The sequence below is a fragment of the Camelina sativa genome, chromosome 10, assembly GCF_000633955.1.
Source record: "Camelina sativa cultivar DH55 chromosome 10, Cs, whole genome shotgun sequence".
In the NCBI taxonomy this organism is placed as follows: Eukaryota; Viridiplantae; Streptophyta; class Magnoliopsida; order Brassicales; family Brassicaceae; genus Camelina; species Camelina sativa.
The window spans coordinates 7,436,302-7,453,731 of record NC_025694.1 but is presented as its reverse complement, the minus strand read 5'-3'; the positions used below and the strand labels follow the sequence as shown (position 1 = coordinate 7,453,731).

Sequence of the window (17,430 nt, the reverse complement as noted above, 5' to 3'; positions counted from 1 at the left end):
GAACAAGAAGACGGAATCAGTTAAAGGTTACCTTCGATTTCCGGGGAATCTGTTGGTCGCCTGAATCCATGGCAGTCTTCCGCCGGCAAGAAATTCGGAAACGGGGAAAAAACCAAAAAAAAAATTGGGGATTTTGCAAAAAATTGGGGATTTTGCAAACTCGGGCCCTCTGCTATTCTGCAAATATTGATTTCCAATTGACCTAGATACGCTTTTAATAATATCATCGTCATGAATAATTATATCCATAAAATTTTGGTCATTACAAATTTACAATAATTAAGTAATTTCTTTTTTATATATTTAGTTTATTAAAACAATAGTTGGAGAAGTTGGTAATGATGTATAGTGAGAAACTCTAAACTTCTTGAGCATGTGTGTGTGTGGCTGGATTATATATTTTCGATTTCCATATCTTAATTTGTAAGTATATTTTAATATGTGAATGAACGATGAACTATCGTACCATGTGGATTTAATTATCTCACTTAAAGTAACTTTGTCACATTTCCTCTCAATACTTTATATAGTTTTGAGTTCTCCTTAATTTTGCATTCTCATACTTTGTATTCGTTTAGTTGCTATCAATTACATGACTATTTGAAAGAAGAAAAAAAACAGAGACCCAAATATTTTAGATATTTGTACGGCCCAATAAATCCAATTTGAAAAAAAAATATATATAGAATAAAATAAAGTTCATCCAAATTATGCTCTTAATTTATCTTCTATTTTTTCTACATTCTAAAATAAATAATTCACACAATGTTATTGTTATGGTTTATTTGGTTTTGAAAGAATTTTAATATGTAATGATATAATTTAATAAAGTGAAGATAGATAAAAATGTATTTGAGTACATTCTAAAATAAATAGTTCACATAATGGTATTGTTATGATTTATTTACTTTTGAAAGAATTTTAATAGATAATGATATAATTTAATAAAGAAGAGATAAATAATAATGTATTTGAGTACATTCTAAAATAAATAGTTCATGGTATTGTTATGGTTTATTTAGGTTTGAAATAATTTTAATAGATAATGATATAATTTAGTAAAGAAAGAGATAGATAATAATGTATTTGAGTGCATTCTAAAATAAATAGTTCATATAATGTTTTTTTTTGGTGAATATAGTTCACATAATGTTATTGTTATGGTTTATTTAGTTTTGAAAGAATTTTAATAGATAATGATATAATTTAATAAGAAAGAGATAGACAATAATGTATTTGAGTTTTTAAAATGACCCATGTCAAAAGTTATTTTAACAATAACATTATGTGAATTATTTATTTTAAAATGTAGGAAAAATAGGAGTTAATTTAATATATAATGATATTATTTAATAAAGTAAAAATAGATAACAATGTATTTGAGATCTTTTTTAAATGACTCATGTCACAAAGAGTCAAAGGCAAATGGCACATGTGAGTATGGATGAATCTTATTTTATTATACTCCCTCCCTTTTTTAGATGATTTTTAGACTAGTGCACACTAATCAAGAAATTATTGAATTTTTGTTTATTGTTATACAAAACATAATTTAATATACCAATTCAAGCAGTAAGAAAAAATCTGCATAATATAAATAGTTAATACCAATCCAATTAATTTTGCATAGATTTTTGAGAAAAAACATCTATTTTAGAAGAAAAAATATAAATTTAAAAAAATCATATTAGAAAAAATGAAGGGAATATAAGATAAGATCAGATCTTTGAAAATCTTAGTCATTCATTCGTGAGATGTACTTATAAAAATATGGATGCTCACCACACACAAAAAAAAGATGGGCCTAAAGTTCATTTTTTGTAAAACATTCACAATTGTTATTTAAATTATTCATAATGTGTGGCTCATACGCATTTCACATACTGTTTAGAGTCACATTCATGGTTATTCTCTTGGGTTCTCTATGTGAGGCGAGACTGCATTTAGATGTTGATATCATCAATGATATTGATCCAAATGTTCAATTGGGACTACACTGCAAATCGAAGGACAAAGATCTAGGATCACAATCTTTAGTCCTTCATCAACACTGGGGATTTAGAGAAGCTATCAACAGTTGGGAAACAACTTTGTTCTTTTGTCACTTTAAATGGGGAAGTCAAGATAAATGGTTTGATATTCTTGTAACTAGGAGAGATCAATATGTATGTAAACATCATCCGTGTGTTTGGAGTATAAGACCTGATGGTCCATGTAGATTAACAGGTCAAGAAAAATGTTATCCTTGGAATGCATGATAATATTTGAATACCATTGTAACAAGATTTCGGAATTATAAGCTAAAGAAGAAAAATATATTATTTTCGTTTGTTTTAGCCCTACATGATATAAAAATTTAAACCTTAAGAGACATAACATAACATGACATAAACTTACCCATTAAACGAGAGATGAAAACCAGTTAATTTAAGAACAAGAGTTTCATTTAGACCAAGTTGGTTTAAGAACGGGGTTTTGTTGTAGACCTATGTCTCGATTGTGAAAGGTAATTTAGTATGGATCTGATATCCTGCATTTTTTTAGAATATTATAGTAAAGACTTGGAAAAATAATGAGCCAAAACATGTTCCAAAAATGGTCTAGTTCCACCTTCGAATTTTGAAGAATTTTTGTACAGCGTTAATTGGAGAAGAAAGTAGAAACAAGGGAAATTGGGTGTGACACCCCGATTTCAAAGACTTGCGGAGAGGATTAAAACAATTGATTTGGTCACCTATGTCACCAAAGTACACTTATGTTTTCGGTCAAGGGTCCTGAGAGAACTCCAAAGTTAAGCGTGCTTGAGTTGGAGTAGTCTATAAATGGAGCGGGAAGTTAAGCGTGCTTGAGTTGGAGTAGTCTCTAACTGTGCGAGTGAGGACAAAACACAGGGAAATATCATGTGGTGATTTGTAGGGACGGTAACAAGTCTTTAAAGCCTCATGTATGTAGCAAAACCTGCCGTTGGATATAGATGAGCTCACGGACCTAGTGAAGACGTGAGACCCAATAAGGAAGGTGGGCCCATGGAATAGGAGTGGACATGGAACCCACTAAGAGGTGGCGGTCACGGCGTTACATTAGGAGACCTTATTAGATATTGAAATACAAAAGTTAATCATATTCATACCAATTACCATCCACTTCTGTATTTTGTTCTATTATCGAGATGTGAAAGAATGATAGATAAAATAATATATCAAATCCTTTCCCCCTCTATAAGCTCAGCTTAACACCTATAGTAGCTATAAAATGATAAAACCTTGGACGCTAGAACAACCCCGGCTGGGTTAATTTGACCGAGCCCCTAAGACCACTAAAGAGAAAGAACCTCGGAAGCAAACTCGCAGTTTGAAGATAATTATTTTATTAATAAAAATATATATAACAAACCAATGAATGAGATGTTGAATATTCACATGTGGAGATGAGATAAATAACAATCCAATCAAACCAAGAAATTGAGATACGCAGTGTTTCCACCATAAAATCTTTCCTCCTACAAGGATAACTTCTGTTCACATGAACATTTTGGTTTAAATTCCTACTACATTACCTCCAATTAAAACAACAGCTTAAGATGTGAATCTATGACCTTAAACATCACTAGTATGTATTATAATTAATATTTAGTTACATATCTCAACTCTTAGTTATTAGAGGAAATAAATTATGAACTTTGCAAAGATTTCCTCTGTTCTTCATTCTTCTGGAGAAAATGGACCTTCAAGCTGCTTTCCTTGGCCTGTTAATTAAAACAAGCAGTTCGCCACTTTAGCCTTTAAAGCTTAAATTCCAAACAAAGAATCAAACCATCCAAAGTTATAGATTAAACCGGACCGGTCAAATATAATGAGAGGAGTATTAGAGATATTGATTTACCGAAAAGATAGGAATGGATAAAAGGGACTTCTCCATTTCTTCAAAATATATCAATTCTTGATTGAACATGCCAATCAATTCTGTCAGCTCAAATAGGATTATTTCAACCTGCTGATATTTAATCACCAAGACAAGTTTCTTATTATCATGTATATAAGAATTTCTTTTTATATGAAAAAGGTCAATAACATAAATAAAGTGGACTTACTCGTGGGAGAAACTTGATGATGACGTCTTCGATCTCGTCCATGACTTCTATAGCTATGACCATTTCTTCATGTATGGACACCACATCTATCTATAACCTCCACATGATTAATCTTTTTCATTAGCAAAAACATTATAAACAAATTTGTTTTCCAAAAGAAAGAATATTATCTAACCGTGGCACCATGTACGAGGGGTAAACGGACAGACAAAGCATGGAGTTTTCGAGTTAGCTTGCTCAACGCTTCCGAGTTTTTTGCGTCTAATTTTGACCACTCATTAAGTAAAGGCATTTGGAGGCTAAGCACTTCACGTAATTTGATTTCTTGACGGAGCCTTTGAACTTCAATCAAATTTTCCACTACGTAGTTCCTCATTTTGTATATCCTTAGCCAAACCCAAAACAACTGATCCTGAAACCATTCATAAAAACAAACATGAATATTGTAATTAGTTACATTCACAAGATATAAATTTATATCATATAGTTTTGTACCTCAACGTTGATCTTAAGGTTAGCCATAGTGGCTTCGGTTCTTGCGTTAACAAACCTCCATTGGAGTAATCTATTTTGAAAAACCCTAAACCGGTGATACTCCTCCTCTTGAACCGGAGATACTTTTTTCTGCGCCATGAAGTACTTCAAAACTCCGGCCACCGCTCCACCGCCACCGCTTCTAATCTTAGCCTTGCTTACCGGTGACTCAGGAGGCGTCATGCACATTGGAGCCGACGGAGCTGAGCTGGACAGAGGCGTCTTCAGAGTCGAAACTCTCCCAGGGGACAACGCCCACGCCGAAGCTATGCTCGCTGATCCTGGTTTTACACCTTTCGACGAAGCGTTGTTATTACGAGGACTGCCACGCCCACGTTGCTCCAAATACCGAGCAAAAGCCTCTCTGCTTCTACCGCTGTTCACCTCTTGAGATCTTGACGCGCTGTTTCTCGCGGGGGTTATATTCTCACCTGGTTTTGAGTTGGATGATCCGGTGGGTCTGGAGGATCTTGTTGTGGAGTGTGATCTGCTTATCATCACTCGTTTACTTGTATTGGAAGGCGATGAGGAAGAAGAGGAGGACGTAGAAGAGGAGAATGAGGCGTTTAAGGACACTGGGAGGGAGATCGAGGAGGATATACTCCGGCTCCGATCAATATTTGGCGACGGAGGTCGGATTCTGCGACTAGTGGTGGTGGTTGACATTTTCGTATTTGACATTTGATGGTTAACTTTATCACGCACTGTTTTTTTTGTTTGTATAATTATGCATGATATATAAATTAGTTAGGGCTCATTATCTGTTTGATAACGCTTGGGGACTTGTAGGAGTTGACAGCACGTAGAGGCGGGGTAAGAACACTTCTGCATGTATTAGTGTGTCTACATTATTAAATAACTATAATAAGTTCGAGAGTATTTACGAAAGGCCGGGATTATATATGTAAGGTCAAAAGCATACGAATTAGGTAAAGCTTTAGCTATTGACACGTCTTCCAATTAAACAACATGGCGATTTATATAAGTTTAAAAGGTTCCAATTCAAAACGGCCTCATGTATCTAGTTTACGTTGAATTTATAAAACCTTTAGATAGCGTCAAATCTTTAGTCTTTAACCAAAAAAAAAAAGTCAAACTCTTTAACCTCTCATTACCAATATATGTTTGCATTCCAATGTCCTATTAATTTGTTTGTTTCCATTTTTAAAAATTGCTATTCCAAAAACTTATCTTCCCACGTTCGGTGGTTGGTGGCCGCTTGCTGATCGTCCTCATACTAACTCTCGTTGTTATTGATGAAATCACCAATAATGAATAATTGTAACATTTTTTTTTTTTTTAATATATGGTTTATATTAAGTCTGTCGGATGCAGCTTCCAATCTCACTAAGCACCATCTCAAACTAATATATATAATCCATATTTATGATTATTGTCTTGGTTACCGAAAACATTTAAACACAACTGATATAAGCTTTGGCTGACACAAAGCAAGATGTACTAAAATCTCTGTCATCTATCTGACCAGGTAATAACATGGGCCAAATTTGATGGGCCGTTAAGTGGACAACATACTTCAAAATTTATGTTCACTTAGCTTGGGAGCCAAGGACCTCTCTAGAACCATCCGGAGAAAGATGAATCTCTCCAGAACATTCACTCACCTGATAATATCCACCCTTCTACTCTTTTACTCGTATATATAAAACCTCCCCTGTCTCCATTTTCGCCGCACACAAGTTCTCAGATTAACACAACACTCTTCAGTTAAACTTTCTCAAAGAAGCTTTTTCCATAATTCTTCAACAGACATGGCGTCTTCTCTCGCTCTTAAGAGACTTGTATCTTCCTCCATCGTTCCACGTTCCCGTAGCGTTCTTCGTCCAGCTGTTTCCTCTCGCCTCTTCAACACCAACGCCATAAGATGCTACGACGAAGACGGCGATGATCTAGACCGGCGCTCTGATCGCTCTGTTTCTCGCCGCCGTGGCGATTTCTTCTCAGGTACTCCCTCTCCCCAGCTCAATCGTTTCAAATATCATCCAGATCTGTGTCCGTCTCGTCTCCACGGTGATTAAATTGTACCAAATCAGATATTTTAGCTGCAAATTTTGACGATTTGGACACTTTATAGTAGGCTGTGATTTTGAGTAGGTGCCAAGTAATGCTGTATAGTTGTTATTGACATGGTTGTTGATCTTTGATATATGTGTAGATGTGTTTGATCCGTTTTCGCCGACGAGAAGCGTTAGCCAGGTGCTGAATCTGATGGACCAGTTTATGGAGAATCCTCTGTTATCAGCTACGCGAGGCATGGGAGCTTCAGGAGCTCGTCGTGGTTGGGATATCAAAGAGAAAGATGATGCTCTGTACCTGAGGATCGACATGCCTGGACTGAGCAGAGAGGATGTGAAGCTTGCTCTGGAGCAGGACACTCTTGTGATTCGTGGAGAAGGGAAGTACGAAGAAGATGGCGGCGAGGGGGAAGGAGGAGAGAGCGGGAGCAGGAAGTTCACTAGCAGGATTGGATTGCCGGAGAAGATTTACAAAATCGATGAGATCAAGGCGGAGATGAAGAACGGAGTTTTGAAAGTTGTGGTTCCGAAGATGAAAGAAACAGAGCGTACCGATGTGCGTCAGATCGATATCAACTAAAAAAAACGTCGTCGTTTTGTTTAGTGTTGTTTTTATTGATATGTCTTTTGAATGAAGTGTTTGTGGTCGATGTTGAAGACTTGACTGAAGGATTCCTCTTTTACGTTTCTTGAAACGGTTGTTTTTGTCTTTGCTTTAGATCAGTGTATTTTGCTGCTTATGCACAAATTAATAACTTAATAAGTGTATCGTGCTAGGTACCTTTTATGGACCTATGGTTGATTAATATATTCGACTTTTCAATAAGACACGAAGACGAATTCTGAGGTCGAGAGTACTCGACGGACCGGTCTATTAAAAACTCCCAAAGTGCCGAAGCCCGTTAGAGTAAAATGGAGTGAGAATAGCGCGTGTTGGGAAGCCCAACTTTGTAAGAACCGATCGACAAAAAAAGTAAGGCACAAAAATTACAAAACCCGACAAGTTAACCTAAAATCGCAAAACCTAAAAGCAAAAGCTAATCGACGGCGACGAGGAACAAAAAAAAAAAAAAGAGAAGAAAGACTTTCTCGCCGCTCTCTGATCTCTGCCTCCTGTTTCGATGGCACCGAAGAAAGCGGAACTGGTCGACAACCCACCTGTGGTTTCTTCGAGTGAAGAGGAAGAATCTGGTTCATCTGGAGATGAATCTGAGTCTTCTGCTGAAGTTTCGAGGAAAGACCTGTCCTCCTCAAAGAAGCCTGAATCTGATTCCGAAGGCGAATCTGAGTCCGAGTCCGATTCCGAACCGGAGCCTGCTAAGAAGCATGTTGTTGTGGCCGCCAAAGCTAAGTCAGATGCTTCTGGATCTGCTGCGGCTTTACCGGAGAGTTCAAAATCCAAGCGTCCTTTGAAAGAAGCTGAGCCTGAAGCTAACAAGAAGCTGAAGATATCAGAGACAGAGCATGCGGTGAAGACGACGAAAGCAAATGATAATGAATCTAGTAAGAAGATTTCTAAAGAGGAGGCAAAGAAAATGTTTCAGAGGTTGTTCAGCGAGACTGATGAGGTTGCGTTGCTTCAAGGTGTTCTTGATTTCACTTCTACCAAAGGTGATCCTTATGAGGACAGTGATGCTTTTTGCAGTTATGTTAAGAAGTTGATTGATTTCGATGCTACCAAAAGCCAGATTGTAACCAAACTTCAGAGGTTGAAGAAGAAGTTTGGTAATACTGTTAAGAATGCTGCTAAAAAGGGAAAGAGGGAAGATGAGGTTAAGTTTGCTAAGGATATTGAGCGTAAAGCTTTTGAATTGGCTAGAAAGATTTGGGGAAGTAATGGTGTTATGACTTCTAAATCAAGGAAGAAGATTGGAGGAACAACCCCTGCTGCTGCTACGAAAGATATGAAGTTAGTAGCTCACTCTACTCCTAAGAAACCACAAGAAGGGCAAAGACCGGAGAAAACAGAGGGGAAGGCTGGTCTCTCCATTGGTAGAGAGATTGCATTGTTCTTCAATGCTGAGAATTCGAGTTCTTGCTGTTTGGATGAATCTACGATAACTGCGGTTTGGAAGAAGGTTGGTGATGGAGTGAAGAAGACACAAGTTGAGGAAAAATGGAAGAAGCTCAAGGCTAAGCAGGTGGAGCTATGTTTGCAGAGGACTGAGCTCGTTAACGAAACTGCAAAGATGATATTCAAAGCCTACGAATCCTGATCGGTTTGTTNTTTTTTTTTTTTTTTTTTTTTTTTTTTACTCTCTCTAGTATGCATCTTTGAGTCTTTTCCCCTATTGTGCATTTTAGATTGTGGAACTAATCCTATGTAAGTCGTTGTCGTATTTTTCTTTATGCCCCTATGTTGAATGCTTGGTTTGGGTATAAGACCCCTTTTATTTTTTTAATACCCTCTTGTTCGGTTTCTATGAACCCAGCCAGAAATTGGAATGGCCTTATTAGTTCCTTTTATGTTAAGAGCTGTGACACTACTTGTCAATGATATGCATTCCTTGTGAAGTTCAGCTGGTGCCTCCTGAGGACTTCAAAGTTTAAGAAGCAAACTTAACTTCACATGTTCTTGCAGTTTGCATTTCGATAAGAGACTAGAATGAATGATACCTGCACCGAGATAACGTTCCTGCAGAATCATGTCGATATGACTTCAATGACTAGTATCATCCTTGATATCGTCGCGCATCACTAAGAATCATATGCAGTTTATCAAATATATCGAGTTTCTATCGCTCTCAGTCTTTGATAGATGACAGCGTTTTTGTCGCATTCTTTTCAGAACCTATTCCACCTGGAAAAACAACATACTGAATAGTACAATAGATGTCTACGAGAAGAGCAGATAGATGTCTCAATCAAAGATTATAAGACAATAAGGTATATCACGAAACATGATACCCCGTGAGCATCTCTCAAACAATCGAGAAAAGGTCTCTAATTAAGTCATTATGTTTTCCAAATTGTTTTCACAAGAAAACTTCAAAAGTCTTCTGAAAAAATCTTACCGATTCCACACTGTATGTGGGACAAGGAGAAGAACATTAAGAGAACCGCACAAGTTTGACAATATAAATTTAACTGTTTAACATCTGTACCATCTACGTCTACGATGTAGCATTGTTACTTATGCATATTGTACTCTTGATTAAGAGGGATAGAACCAAGTCAGTTTTCTACAACCTTGCTCCATCATAAGAGTAACATTCTCTAGATGTTATTTCCGAAAACCGTTTGTCGTTACGGGTTTATTTTGGCAAATCTAAAATTGTAGTCGTTTTGTATAATTACTGTTTTCTAAACAAAAAAAAACATTTTCTTATGCTTTAATATTTATATATTTGTTGACATCTTCCAATGAACTAAAGAAAAAAAATGAATTTGGACACAAAAATGAAGTATCATTCCGAAGAAGAATGTTACTCATAGTTGTGGAGATAAACTAAACAATTAACGAGTTGAATCTTAGGATGCAGAAACGAGTTAGAGTCAGAGGCTTACGTGCGGGCACAAACGGATAGATCTGACGCCGACTTGCTACTTCACATAAACTATTATTAAATAGTTTAACATCTGTGTTGAAGGATTCGATTCATATGCTACCGTCTTCTTTTGTTTGATTTGTTTCTTCAAGTTTGCGTAGTTTGATTATAAAACACATATGATAAAATTTAATCTATACATTTGGAGGCCAGTGAAGCAAAGGGCTTGGTCAATATAACATACAGCAAAAGGGGCAAAATAAGTTATTCAAAATGAGCCATTTCACTTTCTTTAAGTAGTCACTTTTTTTCCCTCCCAGCTTTTCACCATTCGAGTTGTAGAATAAGAGCGAGAGGGATACTTTTCTCCTCTCTTCCAACTCCAATAGGTGATCCAAAATTCCAGGTTCATTCTACATTCTCTTTAGTTTTCTGTATAGTTTTGTTCTGCTTGTTAACAAAAATGTTGAGAATTGTTGTTTAGCAAGTAATAATAGATGAAGAGACAGTAACCTCACATCTTCATCTGATTTCAGGTTTTGGCGTTGTGAGGAGTTGTTAAAGAGATGGCGTCATGGACTTCATCCCAATTCCTGTATGAAGAAACCAAGCCATGGGGTATTCAGTTCTTGGAACGGTTTAAGCGGTCAGGAAGACTGTCCTTCAAGCAATACCAAGCCCTAGTCTTTCTCTTAACCTTTGTCGCCTATATCGCCTTCCATGCTGCCCGAAAGCCTAATAGCATTGTCAAAGGAACACTTTCCGCATCAACAATCAAAGGTGGTTGGGCACCCTTTGATGGACCCGATGGAACAGCCTTGCTTGGGCAGATTGACTTGGCTTTCCTCTCTGTCTATGCGGTTGGGATGTTTGTGGCGGGTCACTTGGGAGATCGTTTGGATCTCAGGACGTTTCTGACTATCGGTATGATAGGGACCGGCCTTTTCACAGCTCTCTTTGGGGTTGCGTTCTGGGCTGATTTCCACAGCTTCTACTATTTCTTGGCGGTTCAGGTTATGGCAGGATGGTTTCAGTCGATAGGCTGGCCTTGTGTTGTGGCCGTGCTAGGAAACTGGTTCGACAAGAAGAGACGAGGAATGATTATGGGTGTTTGGAGTGCTCACACTTCCCTTGGTAACATCACAGGGTCTCTGATCGCATCCGGTCTGCTTAGATATGGATGGGGTTGGTCATTTCTTGGCCCATCTTTGCTCATGACTTTTCTTGGAATCGTTGTTTACCTTTTCTTGCCTGTGAACCCTCCAACCGTTGAGGCTGAGAGAGATGGAACTGAGATTGACTCCACCATGAGGCTCGGTGACACCATCACAGAGAGCTTCTTGGAATCTAGAATGAGTACTGGATTCGATAGAAAAGCAATCGGGTTCATGGCCGCTTGGAGAATCCCCGGTGTTGCTCCTTTCGCCTTCTGTCTCTTCTTCACTAAGTTGGTTTCATACACTTTCCTCTACTGGCTTCCTTTCTATGTCAGCCACAACAGTATGTTTTCTCATCATCTCTCCTTCCTTTGACCCTCTAATGTTGTAGCCTTAATATAGGTATTGACTGAATTACGTGATGCAGTGATCGGAGGAGAGTACCTGTCTGAGGAGACATCTGGAAACTTGTCGACACTCTTCGATGTTGGAGGCGTGGTTGGAGGAGTCTTAGCCGGATACATCTCTGATCAACTGGACGGAAGAGCCATCACAGCAGCAGGATTCATCTACTTGGCAATCCCAGCTCTGTTCCTCTACAGAGTCTTCGGACATATCTCAATGACCATCAATGTCATCCTCATGTTCACATCAGGAGTCTTTGTAAATGGACCATTCGCTCTCATCACAACAGCTGTCTCAGCTGATCTCGGAACACACAGATCTCTCAAAGGCAATGCAAGGGCTTTGGCTACAGTCACAGCTATCATAGACGGCACAGGATCCGTAGGTGCTGCGATTGGACCGGTACTCACTGGTTACATCTCTGCCATTAGCTGGGACGCAGTGTTTTACATGTTGATGACTGCAGCATTCATCTCCGGATTGCTTCTCACTAAACTAATCATAGCAGAAGTCAAAGCTATATTGTTTGGTTCAGAAGATAAAGTAGCTTCATCATCATCATCACCAGCAACCAGAGCTCCCATTGATGTCCTCATTTAAGTTTTTTTTTCAAACAATTTCACAAGAGAGACACTTTTTTTAATCTTTTAAAGTTCGTTCCTTTTTTTTTCCCAGCTCTGTTCTGTTAACATGATCATGTCTTAATTTCTAAAGTTTGAATGAGAATAAAATTGACCTAATTTGATAAAACCGATCAAATCATCTGAAAAACTGAGTAAAAAGAATCTTCCTTTGATTGTCAAACTTGTATGAATTTACAATCCCACACACCAAAGCCCCCATCAAAAGTATAAGCAGAAACAAAAATAAAAAAAGTAACAAAAGAACGGTGAATTCACCGGAGAAGATCAAACGTCGTCTCTGTTTTTGGGCTTGCGATATTTTTCTTCAAGTTGCTTGGCCATTGAAACGGCGCAGTGTCCAAGCTTCTTGATGTTAGGAACGTTGTAGTTCTGAGCGATGTAGATCCCGCACACTGTCCCTGAGAGGAAAGAGAAGCTGCTTCTTATTATTCCCATCTTCTTCTTTCTTCTTCTCCGCCACAAGATTCTCAGACTCCGGTGCGAACGTAGATCGGAATTTTTATTTTATTTTTTAGGGTTTTTGAATTGGAGTGATTTGATCGAGACATGAAAAGCGTAAGAAGATCTTGAAAATTCTGGAAATCGAAGATCCATTAATGGGCTTATTAAGGCCCAATTTGAGTTAAAAGTTTACATGGGCTCACTTTGATCCATACGAAATCTAATTTTTGTTGTTATTGGAAAATTGTGCACCTAACTATATATATATATATATATATATATATATACAGTTCGGAAGAAAGCTCTAAATGACAAAAGGTGTTTTTGGTTGATTGGGTCATATTCAAATCTGTCGGCGTGTCGAGATCTAATAGTATCAAATTATCTTTACTTTTAGATGCATTAACCATCATTAATGTTCACAAAAACCATAGAAGTGGAGCATTTGGTTTTCACCCAAAACCATATTATAAGATGATTTTAATACAATTATAGTATTTGCTGTATGTTGAAAAATAAACCCAGAAAAAAAAGAAACATGTGTTGACCGTATCAGTTTTATTTGTTTAATAAATAAAAATTACATTCTTTGGAGGAAGAAGAAGATATAGAATTTTGTTGCTCTTTTCTACTTTTCGATTCTCTCGATCGAGAGAGAAAGACAGGGAGGCACGGTAACACAGGTGGGTGCTTTTTAAGATAATCTTCCAACCGACAGCTTCGTGTGTTTCAGGTTTTCTTTTCCTTTTTCCTTTCGATCGGTTTGCACAACTCTGATCTCTCTCTCTCTCTCTCTCTCTCTCTCTCTCTCTCTCTTTTCTTGTTTTGCTGCTGCTATCTGCATTTCTATTCGTCTTTGAATCTTCTATCCCAGCTCCCTTTCTTCAATTTTGGATATTGTTATGTGATGGTTTCAAATCTGTGACATTTCTAAGATCATAATCTTTTGCTTTTTCCGGTCAATTGTACAAATCCAGTTTCATCTGTGGGGCATATGACTCAATAAAAAAAAAGGGACCTTTTTTTTTGTTGTTGTTTGCTTCTCTGGAGCTCAATTTCGAAAAAATCTTCTCTTTTTCTTGTTTTCTGAATGCAAATGGTCTAATTACCCTGTAAATATCGTATCTTTTTTTTTACATGAAATCTACCGTGTGATCATCACTCTGCTTTGTGGTTGTTTTGTCTCTTCCAAGTGTGAATAATACTGATGAGAGATTATGTTGCTGCAGATGGCATTCATGCTTATATGACTAAATGAGATTCTGGGGATTAAGTTTAAGTTGGAAGGCTGTTATTATAGTTCCTAATGGGGATAAGGTACTTGCCGGTCTCGGTAGCATCAACAGCTTTGAGCTTTATTGGCCTTCAAGTCTGGACAGAGTTGTCTCTCGATAGACTTAGATCAGATGGGCTCATTGCCAACAACATCTCTTTAGGAGACCCCGAGCATGCCCTTGACCTGCTTCTGGGCTCTTATTTCACTATTGCCCTGCTGGCAAATTTTGTGCTCAATGTGTATATTCTTCTGGTACTTTCTCTCAAGGTAAGACTTAAAAGAGTAACATTTTACTTCTGGTACTTGCTCTATATTTACAGTTCTTAGTTTGGTTACTATCCAAACCATAATTATTAGTTTTTACCTCGAGCAACTGTTCTTAATTTGTCAGAGTCAAAATCGCGTTTCCGGCTAGTTGAATGTCTTGCTTGAATGGAAACTCAAGAGCTTCATACTGTTTGTTACCATAATATACTGGTTGTTTAAAATGTTTCTGGAAATGTCTTCTGACCATACTTCTAATGTCTTTTAAACATCTTCTGCAGACTCTATTTTTTGGAGATTTGTATGACGTTGAAACTAAAAAGTTAGTGGAGCGACTTGCCAATTATATCATTTACAAGGTAACTGTTTTTTGATTGAAAAGAATGTGACATTCAATAACCTACAGTCGTTGTTTTGTATGAGATATTCTTGGTAGTTTTCATTACTTAATATCGTAACTGCAGTCAGCAGATATTTTTATGTATTTTCGGTGTTAATACTTCATTTCCTCCTGTATTATTTCCTTGATTTGAGTTATCTGCAGATATTTGTATGTATTTTCGGTGTTAATAGTTTATTCTCCCTTTTAATCCTCCTGTCCTTAGGGTACATTTCTACCACTGGTTATTCCCCCGACCATATTTCAGGGTGTACTGTGGACAGTTTGGTTGACTGTTCTATGTACTTTAAAGGTATGGAACAATGGGCGTTCTTGATTTACGAGAAACCAAATTCTAAATTATCTTTTCTAGAGACCCTAATGTGTATCTTGTAATGTCATGTAGATGTTTCAAGCTTTGGCTAGAGACCGGCTTGAACGATTGAATGCATCTCCTTCTTCTACACCTTGGACATACTTTCGTGTGTATTCAGTGCTGTTCGTGGTCCTCTCTGTTGATATGTTGTGGTATTTCCTAAACCTTGTGGTATAGTGTCAAATATTAAATTGCTGCGGTTCTCTCTGGACTCTATATGTACTTCTTAAACAAAACTCAGGTAATGTGTGTATTATCAAGGAGGGAAAAAGAATTAACCTACATGGCTACGCTCTTACTGCTCTTAATTTCTAGTGAAAATTGGTGCTCCTGGAAGTTGATCTTGATCCTACATACATCTTGATTTTCTTCATCATAAACACTCCTTGTTCTGGTAGAGGATCAGAGTAGACTGTTCTCTAGATTTACCTTATTTCCTCTCAAGAACAATTTCATAAAGTTCTTTAACAACATAGAGAGAGTGCATAGCTTGCTTTATGTTTATGCTATACCGTGAGCGATGATATCCTTAAACATGTATGCATGAACTCTGCTTCAAGGCAAAAGTAAAGCAAAAGCTTCTTCTTAGTGAAAATGTGGATGCCATAGAGCGAGGAAGATATTATGTCTGAGTTCATAATGTTTTGTGGACTGCAGTCCAGTTAGGATTCCCGTTTGATCTCTTTGTGTGATAATGTTTTATGTTTTTGTAATCAGTTTCAAGCATGTCTGGGTGATATGTTGAGTAAAAGGATTTACTTTTCTCCTCCAATCTTGCAGGATAAAACTTTCCCTTATGACATACAATACAATTGGTTCCTCTGTGTATCTGCTGTTACTTTTTGAGCCATGCAGTATAGCTTTTGAGACCTTGCAGGTACTTAATTGATATTAGTTGTTTTCTTCGTCCTACTTGTTTTCTTTTTTTTTTTTTAGCCATAGAGTTGATGACTATAGAGTTGATCGGGTTTTTTTGCAGGCGCTGTTAATTCATGGGTTTCAGCTACTAGATATGTGGATTAACCACTTAGCAGTCAAGAACTCCGACTGCCAAAGATCTAAATTTCTCGATTCCATGACAGCAGGTCGTTTCTTTTCTGGTGTTTGCTATGTTTTTCTATTAGAGCCCGGGAATGCATTCCTGTGGACATTTTTGGCCGATTAGAACTCCACATCTCAAGGAAAACTCTTATCTTTGGATAGGCTCACTCTTGGAATGGAAGGGCCTCCTCAACCGTAACCTTGGTTTCTTCCTGGACATGGCTACTTTAATAATGGCACTAGGTCATTATTTGCACATTTGGTGGCTGCATGGCATTGCTTTTCATCTGGTGGACGCAGTTTTGTTTCTCAACATACGTGTATGTTACTTGACAGTTGATACTCGTCACAGCATTCAATTGTTGTATATTTTACCTGGTTTTTCTGTTTGGTTTGGCAGGCATTGTTAAGTGCAATTTTGAAACGAATAAAAGGATACATTAAACTAAGAATAGCTCTGGGTGCTCTCCATGCAGCCCTTCCTGATGCAACTTCTGAAGAGTTAAGGGCATATGATGATGAATGTGCCATATGTCGGGTATGCATCTGCTATAGACTCACTTTTCATATAATTTTTTTATCTCAAACTCTTAAACGAATGGCAGGAACCTATGGCTAAGGCCAAAAGACTTCACTGCAACCACCTTTTCCATCTTGGATGCTTGCGATCCTGGTGCGCTTAGCTAAATACCGACAGCCTCATGTGTTTATGACTGAAACTAGTGATCCTGACGATGCTTTGATGCTGGCAGGTTGGATCAAGGTCTAAATGAGGTTTATTCCTGTCCTACATGTCGTAAGCCTCTTTTTGTTGGTCGAACTGAAAGTGAGGTGAACCCTCGCACAGAGGAAGTCTCAAGCGATGAACAGTTAGCCCGTCAGCTTGAAAGACAAAATAATCCCGTGCATGCACTAGCCACTGGATTATTTCCTACCGAGATGCCAAATTCTGTCGAAAATGATACTTCGAGGTTCAGTTCATTCTTCATTCTTGCTTTTCTTATCAACAACACCAAAGTAACAATTTGTTTAGAACTTAATGATTCTTGTTCAGTGACTCCCTTGATCTTGGTGCTGTTATACTAAATTTGCATTGCCTAAAATTAAACATTATTTAAAATTATATTTGGATCGCCNCTGCCAAAGATCTAAATTTCTCGATTCCATGACAGCAGGTCGTTTCTTTCTGGTGTTTGCTATGTGTTTCTATTAGAGCCCGGGAATGCATTCCTGTGGACATTTTTGGTCTATTAGAACTCCACATCTCAAGGAAAACTCTTATCTTTGGATAGGCTCACT

The 17,430-nt window shown here is 37.5% G+C and overlaps 8 protein-coding genes across 9 annotated transcripts in view; 5 read left to right on the top strand and 3 right to left on the bottom strand.

Annotated features, from left to right (window-relative positions):
- LOC104720126 overlaps window positions 1-217 on the bottom strand; it is a 2,977-nt gene extending 2,760 nt beyond the window's left edge. The window contains exon 1 of the mRNA XM_019231378.1: window positions 32-217. The gene's annotated coding sequence lies outside the window, so the exon portion shown is untranslated. The remainder of the gene's footprint in view (window positions 1-31) is intronic.
- LOC104717750 lies at window positions 1,811-2,321 on the top strand. The gene has a single exon (XM_010435375.1). It carries the CDS (start codon window positions 1,857-1,859, stop codon window positions 2,256-2,258), a length of 402 nt encoding a protein of 133 aa, XP_010433677.1. The 5' UTR covers window positions 1,811-1,856; the 3' UTR covers window positions 2,259-2,321.
- LOC104717749 (QWRF motif-containing protein 7) lies at window positions 3,849-5,297 on the bottom strand. 2 transcript variants are annotated; one of them, XM_019230992.1, is made up of 4 exons: window positions 4,586-5,297; window positions 4,266-4,502; window positions 4,091-4,180; window positions 3,849-3,993 (listed from the first exon to the last, which is right to left on the bottom strand). In XM_019230992.1, the coding sequence occupies exons 1-4, from the start codon at window positions 5,288-5,290 to the stop codon at window positions 3,865-3,867; spliced, it is 1,161 nt and encodes a 386-aa protein (XP_019086537.1). In that variant the 5' UTR covers window positions 5,291-5,297; the 3' UTR covers window positions 3,849-3,864. The 2 variants fall into 2 exon arrangements, with proteins under 2 accessions (XP_019086537.1, XP_019086538.1); XM_019230993.1 differs by having other exon boundaries at window positions 3,849-3,990.
- On the top strand, window positions 6,293-7,468 carry LOC104717748 (23.6 kDa heat shock protein, mitochondrial-like). Its single transcript, XM_010435370.2, has 2 exons — window positions 6,293-6,589; window positions 6,801-7,468. Exons 1-2 carry the CDS (start codon window positions 6,397-6,399, stop codon window positions 7,238-7,240), a joined length of 633 nt encoding a protein of 210 aa, XP_010433672.1. The 5' UTR covers window positions 6,293-6,396; the 3' UTR covers window positions 7,241-7,468.
- Window positions 7,565-9,132, top strand: LOC104717746 (GLABROUS1 enhancer-binding protein-like). The gene has a single exon (XM_010435369.2). It carries the CDS (start codon window positions 7,782-7,784, stop codon window positions 8,874-8,876), a length of 1,095 nt encoding a protein of 364 aa, XP_010433671.1. The 5' UTR covers window positions 7,565-7,781; the 3' UTR covers window positions 8,877-9,132.
- On the top strand, window positions 10,550-12,450 carry LOC104717745 (putative glycerol-3-phosphate transporter 2). Its single transcript, XM_019231078.1, has 2 exons — window positions 10,550-11,648; window positions 11,733-12,450. The coding sequence occupies exons 1-2, from the start codon at window positions 10,715-10,717 to the stop codon at window positions 12,308-12,310; spliced, it is 1,512 nt and encodes a 503-aa protein (XP_019086623.1). The 5' UTR covers window positions 10,550-10,714; the 3' UTR covers window positions 12,311-12,450.
- Window positions 12,487-12,921, bottom strand: LOC109127019. The gene has a single exon (XM_019231079.1). The coding sequence runs from the start codon at window positions 12,787-12,789 to the stop codon at window positions 12,619-12,621; it is 171 nt and encodes a 56-aa protein (XP_019086624.1). The 5' UTR covers window positions 12,790-12,921; the 3' UTR covers window positions 12,487-12,618.
- Window positions 13,218-17,430, top strand: part of LOC104720125 (E3 ubiquitin protein ligase RIN2-like) — a 5,457-nt gene continuing 1,244 nt past the window's right edge. Inside the window, exons 1-12 of the mRNA XM_010438087.2 lie at window positions 13,218-13,528; window positions 14,025-14,338; window positions 14,617-14,694; window positions 14,941-15,027; window positions 15,121-15,242; window positions 15,871-15,967; window positions 16,070-16,175; window positions 16,294-16,451; window positions 16,532-16,669; window positions 16,737-16,804; window positions 16,884-17,211; window positions 17,345-17,376. Of these exons, the coding sequence (XP_010436389.1) occupies window positions 14,102-14,338; window positions 14,617-14,694; window positions 14,941-15,027; window positions 15,121-15,242; window positions 15,871-15,967; window positions 16,070-16,175; window positions 16,294-16,451; window positions 16,532-16,669; window positions 16,737-16,804; window positions 16,884-17,211; window positions 17,345-17,376 (1,451 nt within the window). The 5' untranslated portion in view covers window positions 13,218-13,528; window positions 14,025-14,101. The remainder of the gene's footprint in view (window positions 13,529-14,024; window positions 14,339-14,616; window positions 14,695-14,940; window positions 15,028-15,120; window positions 15,243-15,870; window positions 15,968-16,069; window positions 16,176-16,293; window positions 16,452-16,531; window positions 16,670-16,736; window positions 16,805-16,883; window positions 17,212-17,344; window positions 17,377-17,430) is intronic.

What these genes read in the sequence shown, in the direction of transcription:
- LOC104717745 (XM_019231078.1), top strand. Translation starts at nt 10,715, where the DNA reads ATGGCGTCATGGACTTCATCCCAATTCCTGTATGAAGAAACCAAGCCA. An exon ending in TTTCTATGTCAGCCACAACA is followed by an intron (nt 11,649 to 11,732) that starts GTATGTTTTCTC and finishes TACGTGATGCAG; the next exon opens with TGATCGGAGGAGAGTACCTG.
- LOC104717749 (XM_019230992.1), bottom strand. Translation starts at nt 5,290, where the DNA reads ATGTCAACCACCACCACTAGTCGCAGAATCCGACCTCCGTCGCCAAAT. An exon ending in ACCTTAAGATCAACGTTGAG is followed by an intron (nt 4,503 to 4,585) that starts GTACAAAACTAT and finishes GAATGGTTTCAG; the next exon opens with GATCAGTTGTTTTGGGTTTG. An exon ending in TCATCAAGTTTCTCCCACGA is followed by an intron (nt 3,994 to 4,090) that starts GTAAGTCCACTT and finishes ATTAAATATCAG; the next exon opens with CAGGTTGAAATAATCCTATT.
- LOC104717746 (XM_010435369.2), top strand. Translation starts at nt 7,782, where the DNA reads ATGGCACCGAAGAAAGCGGAACTGGTCGACAACCCACCTGTGGTTTCT.
- LOC104717748 (XM_010435370.2), top strand. Translation starts at nt 6,397, where the DNA reads ATGGCGTCTTCTCTCGCTCTTAAGAGACTTGTATCTTCCTCCATCGTT. An exon ending in CCGTGGCGATTTCTTCTCAG is followed by an intron (nt 6,590 to 6,800) that starts GTACTCCCTCTC and finishes ATATATGTGTAG; the next exon opens with ATGTGTTTGATCCGTTTTCG.
- LOC109127019 (XM_019231079.1), bottom strand. Translation starts at nt 12,789, where the DNA reads ATGGGAATAATAAGAAGCAGCTTCTCTTTCCTCTCAGGGACAGTGTGC.
- LOC104717750 (XM_010435375.1), top strand. Translation starts at nt 1,857, where the DNA reads ATGTGTGGCTCATACGCATTTCACATACTGTTTAGAGTCACATTCATG.